This window comes from Apodemus sylvaticus, chromosome 13, assembly GCF_947179515.1.
Source record: "Apodemus sylvaticus chromosome 13, mApoSyl1.1, whole genome shotgun sequence".
Lineage (NCBI taxonomy): Eukaryota > Metazoa > Chordata > Mammalia > Rodentia > Muridae > Apodemus > Apodemus sylvaticus.
In genome coordinates this window covers 47,955,116-47,968,475 of record NC_067484.1, presented here as the reverse complement: position 1 = coordinate 47,968,475, position 13,360 = coordinate 47,955,116, and the positions used below count along the sequence as shown (strand labels likewise).

At 36.9% G+C, this 13,360-nt stretch overlaps 1 protein-coding gene and 1 pseudogene across 6 annotated transcripts in view; one reads left to right on the top strand and one right to left on the bottom strand.

Moving 5' to 3' along the window:
• Dmxl1 (Dmx like 1) overlaps positions 1-13,360 on the top strand; it is a 158,013-nt gene that overhangs the window by 121,471 nt on the left and 23,182 nt on the right. For all 6 annotated transcript variants that reach the window (XM_052155925.1, XM_052155921.1, XM_052155924.1 and 3 more), the window contains one exon: positions 1,405-1,465. In XM_052155925.1, the coding sequence (XP_052011885.1) occupies positions 1,405-1,465 (61 nt within the window). The remainder of the gene's footprint in view (positions 1-1,404; positions 1,466-13,360) is intronic.
• Positions 10,301-11,151, bottom strand: LOC127664037 (60S ribosomal protein L23a-like; annotated as a pseudogene).

Here is a 13,360-nt window from a genome sequence, read left to right as displayed (position 1 = left end):
TCTTGCTATGTTCCTTTATCAGGATTTTTTTCCCGTAGGTCTATCTAGTCTCAGGCAATGTTAGGCATGGGTTCTGACTCATGGAGTGGGCCTTAATTCCAATCACATAGTAGTTGGTTACTACCGAAACTTTTGTGCCACTCTTCTACCAACATCAGGTAAGCAGGTCACTATTGTAATAGCAAGGTTTGTAGAAGGGTTAGTGTTTACCTTTTTCCTCTGGTAGCATACTAAGTACCTTCAGGTATGGTGAACACTAGTCAGTAGGGATATAAGCTCTATGTAGGCCCTTGCTCTAGACTTCTGTTCAGTGAGTTGTGTAGCTGTTGCCTTCAGCAGTAGGGCATTACCATCTTGATAGCTTTTTAGTTGGAAGCCATTCTGATTTAAGATTAGCCCCATTGCTCTCTCAAAAAGATACCAATAGAATAAGGTGGTTCTTTTCTATGAATCTTTGAATGTAACTAATGGTTTCTTTATTTTCTATTACATGCTTTCGGAAAAGCTTTTAATCTGTGTTTTGTTACTTTCCTGTGATAATTTGGTCACACAAAAAAAAGATAAAAGAAAAAAATAAGAACATTTAGACAAATCATTGACTAAGAACATAGCATTTTGGTAGACATGGCAAACATACCTATAATTACCCCAGTACTCAGGAGGCTGAGGCAGGAGGGTTGTAGGTTACAGGTGAGCCTTGGCAACACAATAAAATTCAGTCTCAGTCCCCACCAACAAACAAAGTAAAGGGACTTTGATGTGAAGTTTAAAGAAATAGTTATGTATTCATCAATTTTTTGTTTTCTGAAAAATTAATAACATTTTCTTAATCCTATCTTGTTACAGAATGATAAGTACTAGTACTTTTTAAAAGCAGAAACTTATTTATGTGAATCATCCCATTGCCTGTCACTTACCAGTTCTGATGGCCTCCTTTCTTGCTACCCAACCTACTCCACAACTTTGGGCTAAACAATTTAAAATCTAAAAAAAAAAAAAATGATCAAAAAGTTTACCTCAAGATTGATGTATGAATGTAAACTAATATGCAAATGTAAACTAACATGCTCTGTTTAATTTTACATAGTTATTGTACTCTTTACTGACAGGCTAGTTACATAATTCAAAAAAAAATACGTAAAATGAATCAGTTGGCAAGAAAGGAGAGAAGACTAAATTCTTGAAGTTTTTTTCTCTGATAGTTTGTTTTAGCCAAAAAGAGGGGTGGGTTGGGTATTAAAGGTATTGATTAACAAGTAGGTGGAAACTGTGTGTATCTTGTGTCTGTGTGTCCTGTTTCTGTGTATAATTTCTAAATAGGAAGCACTTTGCCACTGAGCCATACAACTTAAATTTCTAGTCCTTTATTTTACTGTTTCTGTAAAATATTTCTTCTTTTACCAGATGCTCAAGAAAGCCATTAATAATGTTAGAAGAATGACATCACATCCAACTCTTCCTTACTGTAAGTTGACAATAATGAATGATGATTCTCTCATTTTGACTTTTTTTTTCTGATAAATTGTACAGCAAATTCATGAGAAGCTTTTAGTTTCTTTTTCTTTTCTTTTTTTTTTTTTAAGCCCTAGCAAAGTGGGAGGCGGAGAGCAAGGGGAGGGACAGGAACTAGTGGATCAAGCTGGAGAGGGGCAAACAGATGGACAGAAGCCCTTACTTGCTCAGGAAGAGGAGCCTAGAGGGCAGAACGGGAGGAAGAAGCTTTTAGTTTCAATTGAAGGATAGCCTTTATCTTACCTTACTTTTCATAGATAAGTTTGTGTTACACTAATTTTGTTAGCTTATCTTTCATCAGGTACATTAATAGAAGTCATAAAAGGGATTATTCTTAAATTCTTACAGTTTTATGTAGGAATTTTTTTTCATTTGTTTTTCCTAGAAATCATAAATTTAGCAAAAAGTAATTTATTGGAAGTGTTGATTAATTGGTGTTTGAAATATGCCCATACTATATGATTATTCTGTTTTTAAAAAGATTTGTATGTCATACCCTTCACAGTTAATGGAGTATATTGAGAGATATTCATGTCTTTCCAAATTAATAATGTATAAAATTTTCATCAGCTTTTCTCAAAGACAATTGTACAGTAAAATAAAATTAACAAAGTTCTATGTTCTTTTCTGCTGTATTACGGAATATGGTATAAATGTGTTATCTAAACTGAATACTTTATATCAAATAAAACGGTTCAAAAAATGTTTAGAGAATGGCTTCTCATACTAAAAATATAAATTGGTATAATTCAGTTGGATTCCTTATATTGAATTTATACAGCTTTAGAGGTAATCTGGGATTGGAGAAATGGCTAAGTAGTTAAGAATGCCTGCTACGTTTAGTTCGTGTTTAGTCAAGATTGGTTTCCAGCACCCGTTTTAGGGGCTCACAACCTTCTGTGACTCCCATTTTAAAGGACCTGACATTCCTTTCCAGCCTCTATGTATACCCAAATACATATAGCATGGATTTGACACATAGACACACACATAGAATAATTTGAAGAAAGAACTAAAGAGTCATCAAAGCCTGTATAATAAGATGTCTATATATATTTTAGTACAGCATGTTGGTAGCACACATCTGAGATCATAGTGCTTGGGAGGGTGAGGAAGAATGATATTAAGTTCACATTCAGTGAGTTTAAGACCATCCATGGCTACAAAATGAGGCCCTTTCTCAAAAAAAAAAAAAGTATTTTATGTACAAGGTTTAAATAATCATATTGGTAAATAATCGCAAAATATTTGGCATTGCTTAAAAATGTTCTTATTTTCTATTAATTTTTTAACTGTCCAGCTTCTGGCTATTATAAATATGGCTGCTATGAACATAGTGGAGCATGCGTGCTTATTACATGTTGGAGCATCTTCTGGGTATATGCCCAGGAGTGATATAGCTGGGTCCTCAGGGAGCACTATGTCCTATTTTCTGAGGAGCCACCAGACTGATTTCCAGAGTGGTTGTACCAACTTGCAAGCCAATCAACAATGTAAGAGTGTTCTTCTACCTCTACATCCTTGCCAGCATCTGCTGTCACCTGAGCTTTTTATCTTAGCCATTCAGACTAGTGTGACGTAAAAATCTCAGGATTGTTTTGATTTGCATTTCCCTGATGATTAAGGATGTTGAACATTTCTTTAGGTGCTTCTCAGTCATTCGATATTCCTCAGTCCCAATTTTTAATACGGTTGTTTGATTCTCTGGAGTCTAACCTCTTGATTTCTTTGTATGTAAAGTTCTTAGCCCCCTATTGGATATAGGATTGGTAAAGATCTTTTCCCAATCTGTTGGATGCCATTTCGTCCTATTGACAGTATCCTTTGCCTTTCAGAAACTTTGCAATTGTATGAGGTCCAATTGTTGATTTTTGGTCTTAAAGCATAAGCAATTGGTGTTATGTTCAGGACATTTTCCCCTGTAGCCATGTGTTTGAGCCTCTTCACCATTTTCTTCTCTGTAAGTTTTAGTGTATCTGGTTTTATATGGAGGTTCTTGATCCACTTGAAATTGAGCTTTGTACAAGGAGATAAGAATAGGTCAATTTGTCGCCTTCTACATGCTGACCTCCTGTCCTTCTACTGAGGAATGGATACAGAAAATGTATCCATTTACACAATAGAATACTTCTCAGCTATTAAAATCAATGAATTCATGAAATTCTTAGGCAAATGGATGCAACTAGAAAATAACATCCTGAGTGACATAACTCAATCACAAAAGACACACATGGTATGCACTCACTGATAAGTGGATATTAGCCCAGAAGCTCGGAATACCCAAGATACAATTCACAGACCACATGAGGCTCAAGAAGAAGGAAGACCAAAGTGTGGATATTTCGGTCCTTCTTAGAAAGGGGAATCAAAATACCCATGGGAGGAGATACAGAAAAAGTGTGGAGCATAGACTGAAGGAAAGGCCATCCAAAGACTACCCCACCTGGGAATTCATCCCATATAGTTACCAAACCCAGAAACTGCCAACAAGTGATTGCTGACAAGAGTTTGATACAGCTCTCTCCTGAGAGGCTCTGTCAGTGCCTGACAAATACAGAAGTGGATGCTCACAGCCAATCACTGGACTGAGCACAGGGTCCCCAATGGAGAACCTAGAGAAAGGACTCAAGGAGCTGAAGGGGTTTGCAGCCACATAGGAAGAATAACAATATAAACCAACCAGTACCCCCAGAGCTCCCAGGGACTAAACCACCAACCAAACAGTACGCATGGAGGGACCCATGGCTCCAGCCACATATGTAGCAGAGGATGGCCTTGTCAGACATCAATGAGAGGAGAGGCCCTTGGTCCTGTGAAGGCAGGACAGGGAAGCAGGATTGTGTGGCATAATGAGAAGGGGGAGGGGGAGTGGAATAGGGAGTTTTTTGGAGGGAAATCAAGGAAAGGGGGTAACATTTGAAATGTAAAGAAAATATACAATTAAAAATTTTTTTAAAAAAAAGATTCTTTAACTTTCCTGAAATATTGAAAGGATTGACTTGCTATCAACTCTATTGCATATATTCTGCCAACTTAATATTCTACAATGAATGTTTGCAGTGAATATTATTAGGCCCAAACTATTAAATATAAATAAAGATATTACCAACCAGTTTTTGGAGGCTCTTAGTGGACTTACGTTGTAAATATTAGGTAAGAAAAAAATCAGGACAGCCAGGGCTATACAGAGAAACCCTGTCTTGAAAAAAAACAAACAAAAAAAGAAGAAAATCACCACTGTTTTATGAGATATTTTCTCTATAGAAAGGATTTCTATGACTGGCATTTACAACTTGGGAAAATAAAGCTAATTAAACTAATTACAAAATTGTTCCCCAACATGCCTTCTTTGTCATGAACATATTCTCCAGGAGGTGATTTAAAGAATAAGTGCTTAAATATTATTTAAGCAAATGAAACAAAATTAATTTCCTAAATGGGAAAATACATTCTGTTTCTATACTTTTTCAATAACACTTTTTATGGCAATTGTGTGATTATTTTTTCCCTTATTCCAGACAGCTACTTACTCTGAAGATAAATTAATATGTTAGTAATTCAGTTCAACTCATTACACTCTCTACCTGCAGTTAGACTTGGAAGGCACCAGTCAAGAGCTCAGTTCACAAGCTTGTCTTCTGCCTCAGATGCTAATCACACTTGTTCACTTCCATTATAGGTCTGGCTCCAAAGGAGATTTCCCAGCCCTGGTTTGTTTTTAGTTTGACTAATCTGCTAGTTTAATCTGCAAAACGGTTTGCAGAACTCAATGAAACACTTTAATTACGTTTCACACTTTATTGTAAAGGTTTTAATAAAGTAACACAGATGAAGTGATATATAGGGTGAGGTCTTAAGAGCCCTGAGAACAGGAGCTTGTGTCTCCCTAAAATTGGGTTGTACTTATTAGCATACATGTCTTTACTGATGAAGAAATTCACTAATCTTATTCATGAGGTTTATTTTCAACAAGACTTAATTTTATTATGATCAGCATTTGAGAAGAACATTGCACAGATTATTTTCTACAATTTACACTAAGCTTTCATGTTTTGATTATTCATGAGTTTTTATAGAACTTATTCTTCTTACAAAATTTACAGCTTATCATTGACCCCAAAATAATTAGACCCTTTCAAATAGGTCTAGTTTCTTTGACCTTGGCTTGAATGTTTATATAAGTACAAGAAGAATAGTAATTTTATAGGGTTTTAAAAAGAACTTTGCTAGACAGTTATGAAGAATCTTGTAATAGTCTTTGAAAAACCAATCCATGGGCTTGCCATCAGTTCCTTTCTTCCCAAGATCTCCAAATATCTTGAGTTCTAGAAGTGATCCATGGTCCTTACTCAGCTATGACACAACCATGTAAGAGAGTTGTATAAACTGTGTGCATGGTGGTGGGCCAGTTTTATTTCAAGTTGCTTTATTGGCCACATGAAACCACCTTAATACTTTAAAGTCATATTTGATTGTATGAATTCTCAAGTATGACATTCCAGCCAAAGGCTTGGCAATTCCAAATTCCAAACAAATAAGATAGAAAGTAAAAATAATTTCCCCTTATTTCACAAAGATATAGTTCACCAAATTGCTATACAATATAAATAGCTTATTCAGTTCTGAAAAATAAATCATGAAAAAATATCATTCTAAACAAAATAAAATATTTAATAAGGAAACTTTGTCATTCAGTCCTATGCTTGATTCTTTCTCTGAATGATTTTCCTTCATGAATTTATAATTTTTATACTCAACTCCTTTATTTCTTTCTAGTTCTGTGTGTATATAGGAAGGCATTACATGCATTTGAGTACAGGTGCACTAGGAGGCCACAGAGGTATTGAATTCCCCAGAAGCTGGAGTTAGGAGTTGTTATGAGTCATCTGACTTGGGTACTGGTAACTGAACTAGGGTCCTCTGCAAGGACAGTATGAGCTCTTAACCATCCGGTCATCTCTCCAGCCCCTTAATAGTTTTAGTGTTCTAGATTTTACCCGTTCCAATTGTATGATTTTTTTTTAAGCTACCAGAAACCTGTACCTTTAGATACATTTGCATGAATCTTGAAAGTAGAACACTTTAAGATTATACTTCCCGGTTAAAGCTTTGTAGAAAGTATACATCAGGGTTAAATAATTAGCTATCTGTAGATGACAAGAGATTCAACCCGGCTTTGTTGATGAAGATTTGATGATGACTCATCATAGTAATGACCAGAAGATTTTACTATTTCCATGGCATTCCACATTTTAATATGACAAAGTAATAGTAAAAATATACTAGAAATTCTTTGCAATTCCTAGGATGTGTAACATACTCATGCAAACACAGTCCAAGTATAATGAAGCATCATTTTTATTTGCTAATACTTTTCACACAACATCACATCTCAAATAAGCCTAACAGGTTTAATATCTTTCTTTATAGGGAAAAAAAATAACATTGTTTTGAGATATCGTAGAGACTCTTTGAAATTCTCAAAGATAGTGCAAGGTCAACAGATTTAATACAGAATTTACATTGGGGAAGATGATCAAAGATGACAAAAAATTAAAATATAGGATTAAAATTATGTAAGCCACTATGAAATAATATTCACCAAAGTAATAATCTGGACTGAAAAGGGTAACTGACATCAGGTTATTTTTCTTGGTAACAAACTTCATAATATAGAATGAAGTTGTTGACTGTTAAACTCAAGTAAAATTAAAATTGAGGTCATACTACATAGTTATTAAACAAAAAAATTAACTTTTTAATATTGCAAAGATTCACAGGATGAGGCAAAAGAAGTCATCTTGATAAAAATTCAGCTTGGTTTTCTGTTCAGAATTCTTAAAGGATAAAGAAAAACTTCATAATCTCTATCAAAAGAAACGAATATTTTATTTTATTAGATATTTTTCAAATGTTTTCCCCTTTCCAGGTCTACCCCTTATACCACCCCCCTCTCCTGCCTCTATGAGGGTGCTCCCCACCCACTCATTCCCACCTTGCCTTCCTGCCCTGGTATTCCCCTACACTGGGGCATCAAACACCCTCAGCCTCAAGGACCTCTCCTTCAACTAATGTCCAACAAGGTCGTCCACTGTCACATATGTGACCTGATCCATGGATCCCTCCATGTGTATTCTTTGGTTCAGTTCCTGGGAGCGCCAGGGCATCTGGCCTGTTGACACAGGCTCTTTTTTTTTATTCGATATATTTTTTATTTACATTTCAAATGATTTCCCCTTTTCAGGCCCCCCACTCCCCGAAAGTCACATGAGGCCCCTTCCCTTCCCCTGTTCTCCCATCCACCCCTTCCTACTTCCCTGTTCTGGATTTTCCCTATACTGCTACACTGAGTCTTTCCAGAACCAGGGGCCACTCCTCCATTCTTCTTATACCTCATTTGATGTGTGGATTATGTTTTGGGTATTCCAATTTTCTAGGCTAATATCCACTTATTAGTGAGTGCATACCATGATTGATCTTTTGAGGCTGGGTTACCTCAGTTAGTATGATGTTTTCCAACTCCATCCATTTGTCTAAGAATTTCATGAATTCATTGTTTCTAATGGCTGAATAGTACTCCATTGTGTAGATATACCACATTTTTTGCATGCATTCTTCCATCGAGGGATACCTGGGTTCTTTCCAGCTACTGGCTATTATAAATAGGGCTGCTATGAACATAGTGGAGCACATATCCTTATTAAATGCTGGAGAATCCTCTGGGTATATGCCCAGGAGTGGTATAGCAGGATCCTCCGGAAGTGACGTGCCCACTTTTCTGAGGAACCGCCAGACTGATTTCCAGAGTGGTTGTACCAGTCTGCAACCCCACCAGCAGTGGAAGAGTGTTCCTCTTTCTCCACATCCTCGCCAACACCTGCTGTCTCCTGAATTTTTAATCTTAGCCATTCTGACTGGTGTAAGGTGAAATCTCAGGGTTGTTTTGATTTGCATTTCCCTAATGACTAATGAAGTTGAACATTTCTTAAGGTGCTTCTCAGCCATCCAAAGTTCTTCAGGTGAAAATTCTTTGTTTAGCTCTGTACCCCATTTTTAATAGGGTTATTTGGTTTTCTGGGGTCTAACATCTTGAGTTCTTTGTATATATTGGATACATTGGATATATTGTATATGTTGAATCTATCTGATGTAGGGTTGGTGAAGATCTTTTCCCAATTTGTTGGTTGCCGATTTGTCCTTTTGATGGTGTCCTTTGCCTTACAGAAACTTTGTAATTTTATGAGGTTCCATTTGTCAATTCTTGATCTTAAAGCAAAAGCTATTGGTGTTCTGTTCAGGAACTTTCCCCCTGTACCGATGTCCTCAAGGGTCTTCCCCAGTTTCTTTTCTATTAGCTTCAGAGTGTCTGGCTTTATGTGGAGGTCCTTGATCCATTTGGAGTTGAGCTTAGTACATGGAGACAAGGATGGATCAATTCGCATTCTTCTGCATGCTGACCTCCAGTTGAACCAGCACCATTTGTTGAAAAGGCTATCTTTTTTCCATTGGATGTTTTCAGCTCCTTTGTCGAAGATCAAGTGGCCATAGGTGTGTGGGTTCATTTCTGGATCTTCAATCCTGTTCCATTGATCCGCCTGCCTGTCACTGTACCAATACCATGCAGTTTTTAACACTATTGCTCTGTAGTATTGCTTGAGGTCAGGAGTACTGATTCCCCCAGAATTTCTTTTGTTGTTGAGAATAGTTTTAGCTATCCTGGGTTTTTTGTTATTCCAGATGAATTTGATAATTGCTCTTTTTAACTCTATGAAGAACTGAGTTGGGATTTTGATGGGTATTGCATTGAATCTGTATATTGCTTTTGGTAAAATGGCCATTTTAACTATATTACTCCTGCTGATCCATGAGCATGGGAGATTTTTCCTTTTTTTGAGGTCTTCTTCCATTTCCTTCTTCAGAGTCTTGAAGTACTTGTCATACAGATCTTTCACTTGTTTGGTCAGAGTCACACCAAGGTACTTTATACTCCATGGGGCTGCAAATCCCTTCAGCTCTTTTAGTTCCTTCTCCAACTCCTTCATCCAGTACCCTGTGCTTAGTTCAATGGTTGGCTGCTAGCATCCACCTCTGTATTTGTCAGGCTCTGGCACAGCCTCTCAGGAGACAGCCATATCAGGCTTCAATCAGCAAGTACTTACCGACATCCACAATAGTGTCTGGGTTTAGTGGCTGTATATGGGATGGATTCCCAGGTGGGGCAGTCTCTGGATGGCCTTTCCTTCAGTCTCTGCTCCACACTTTGTTTCCATATTTCCTCCTGTGAGTATTTTGTTCACCCTTCTAAGAAACATTGAAACATCCACATTTTGGTCTTCCTTCTTCTTAGGCTTCATATGGTCTGTGAATTGAATCTTGGATATTCTGAACTTTTGGGCTAACATCTACTGATCAGTGAATTCGTACCATATTTATTCTTTTATGACTGAGTTACCTCACTCAGGATATTTTCAAGTTCAGTCCATTTGATTGCGAATTTCATGGAGTCATTGTTATTCCATTGTGTAAATGTCCCACATTTTCTATATCCATTCCTCTGTTGAGGGACATCTGGGTTCTTTTCAGTTTCTGGCTATAATAAATATGGCTGCTGTGAACATAGTGGAACATGTGTCCTTATTACATGTTGGAGCATTTTCTGGGTATATGCCCAGGAGTGGTATAGCTGGGGCCTCAGGTGGTACTATGTTCAAGTTTCTAAGGAACTGCCAGACAGATTTCCAGAGTGGTTGTACCAGCTTGTAATTCCATCAGCAATAGATGAGTTTTCCTCTTACTTCACATCCTCACCATCATCTGCTGTCACCTGAGGGTTTTGTTGTTGTTGTTGTTTTGCTGTGATTTTTATGATGAAAAAAAAGTGTATATTTAGAATTAGCCGTCTGGACTCAGTTTAGATGATCCCAATCTTGTTGGCAACATCTAGAGCATCATAGTCAGAAGCCAAGTGAACATATGCCTTTGCTCCGTCAGGCCTTATCAGGGTATTGACTTTGGTGACATCAGTGTCATAGACTATCTTCACAGCTTGTTTGATCTGGTGCTTGTTGGCCTTGACATCCACAATGAATACAAGTGTGTTGTTGTCCTCTATCTTCTTCATGGCTGACTCGCTGGTCAGTGGGAATTTGATGATGGCATAGTGGTCAGGCTTGTTTCTCCGGGGTGCACTCTTTCGAGGATATTTTGGCTGCATCCAGGGCTGCAAGGTCTTGGGCTGCTAGAAGGTGGGTGACATTTGGATCTTCTTTTTTGTGGCTGTGGGCACCTTTCAACACTACTTTCTTTGCTTTTAAAGCCTTCACTTTGACTACCTCTTTGGGAGGGGCAGGAGCTTCCTTCTTTGATTTCAATGCCATCTTGGCGAAGAGCCACCTGAGTTTTTGAAACCAGTGTCTTCTAACAAGATATTATACCATTGTACCCTTGGTGATATGATACAGCATTACTGTTATATGTAAGTCAATTCAGATTTAAGCCAACAGAAAAATTTTCCACAAATGTTCTTATATATAACAAGACTTTATCCTACACTCTTTATTTCCAGTGAAAGATTTGACTTAGCCCTTAGGTGTTAATCAAAGCAACACCTGTTAAGTAAGGCTCCAAGTTTCATTTATGGAAAAGATGGCATACTTTACCTACAGTTGTTTGTCTTGGTATTTTAAGATAGTCTGAATTATATTTTTTGATTAAAGTTGTTAGATTTTAGTAATTTTATTTTCTAGTGAAAATTTTAAAATAGTTATGAGTTACCTCTCACTGATATTTTATAGATTGACAAATCTATAAATATACCCATTCATAATTTATAGAAATATATTTTTCTTATTGAAACAATGTATCAGTAGTATAAATTGTCAGTGTGCAACAGAATATATTTAATAACAGATATGATTTTTTTTTAGTTTTGCTTTAAGAATCCCAAACTAAATCTGTGTTCAGTAATTAATCTCTTTAGTGATTTGCCTTATTTATTTAAAGATGCTCACCATTTTTCATCATTTCCATTAGTGAAAATATAAGGTTATAAGTTGCTAAAGAAACTTAAATTCTTTAAGAAGTAAACGTAAAATGAAACATAGTTAACTGATAAGTTATTTTTCTCAGTGACAAGCTTTGTAATAGACAGTTTGGACTGATACACTCAGTAATAAATAAAGCTCATATTAATGTTGATAACTGTTAATTCAATAAACTGGCTTTTTGTTTTGTTTCCTTTTAATTTTTATTTATCCTATGACATTTTCGTTATACATTATACAATGAACTTGATCATATCCATTCACTATTACTGCTCTTCAGTTCCCCCTAGTGCTGATACCCCATCACCATCCCAATTTCATGGTTTGTTGTTTTTTTTGTTTGTTTGTTTTTTGTTTTTTTTGTTTTTTTTTTTTTTGTTTTTTTGTTTTTTTTTTTTTGAGACAGGGTTTCTCTGTATAGCCCTGGCTGTTCTGGAACTCACTCTGTAGAACAGGCTGGCCTCAAACTCAGAGATCCGCCTGCCTCTGCCTCCCAGAGTGCTGGGATTACAGGCGTGCGCCACTACAACCCGGCCATGTACTTTTTTAAAATAGGGTTTTTTTGTTTGTTTTTTAAGTCTCTTGAGTATAGTTAATGCAATCCATTTGTTTATAGGTATGTGGCTATCCGCTGGGACACAGGCAGTCTTCAGTGTCGAGAATGACTCTCCTTGCTTCAAAAACCATAATCTACCCATAGCTCCAGTATGAAGCTTGGAACCTTTTCCCATTCATGCTAGTTGTGGGATTTTGTTTTGGTTGTTGTTGTTGTTGTTGCTGCTGCTGCTGCTACTGCTGCTGCTCTTATGGCTTGCTTTTGTGTAGATATTGTGCACCTAATCACAAGTTCTATGAGTTAATGTGTACAATAGCCAGAAGTTTGTATTTCACTCTTACCATCTTTTAACTCTTAAATTCTTCCCATTATTTTATACTTTTTCCCCAGCCTTGGATGAAGGGAGGTTAATGTAGATGGTCTATCCACAGCCGAGCATCCAATTATTTATAGTTGGCATTTTGACCAATTATGAGTCTTTATGTTAACCACCACAAATAGAAGCTTCTCTGATCAAAGTTAAGAGCAACCCAAATCCATAGGAATAAACATTGTGCAGGCAGCTTGACAGTATGACTAATATAACAAAAGTAAATTTCTCCCCGGGGCCTGTGATCACTACATTCATGGGCTTTTGACTAGGTTTTCGATACCAATTAAGAATTCTCTAGTGGTCCCTCAACAGAAGAGTGGATGCAAAAAATGTGGTATATCTACACAATGGAGTACTATTCAGCCATTAGAAACAACGAATTCATGAAATTCTTAGGCAAATGGATGGAGCTAGAGAACATCATACTAAGTGAGGTAACCCAGACTCAAAAGGTGAATCATGGTATGCACTCACTAATAAGTGGTTATTAACCTAGAAAACTGGAATACCCAAAACATAATCCACACATCAAATGAGATACAAGAAGAAAGGAGGAGCGGTCCCTGGTTCTGGAAAGACTCAGTGTAACAGTATTCGGCAAAACCAGAACGGGGAACTGGGAAGGGGTGGGAGGGAGGACAGGGGAAGAGAAGGGGGCTTACGGGACTTTCGGGGAGTGGGGGGGGGGCTAGAAAAGGGGAAATTATTTGAAATGTAAATAAATTATATCGAATAAAAAAAATTAAAAAAAAAAAAAGAATTCTCTAGTGGAACAAGCTTCCTAGCCAATCAGAAAGCAGATCAAAACTCCATAACTGTCATGCCACAGTGTGTACATCTTACCAGACAAGTCAATATTGTAGCATACAGGGTCCA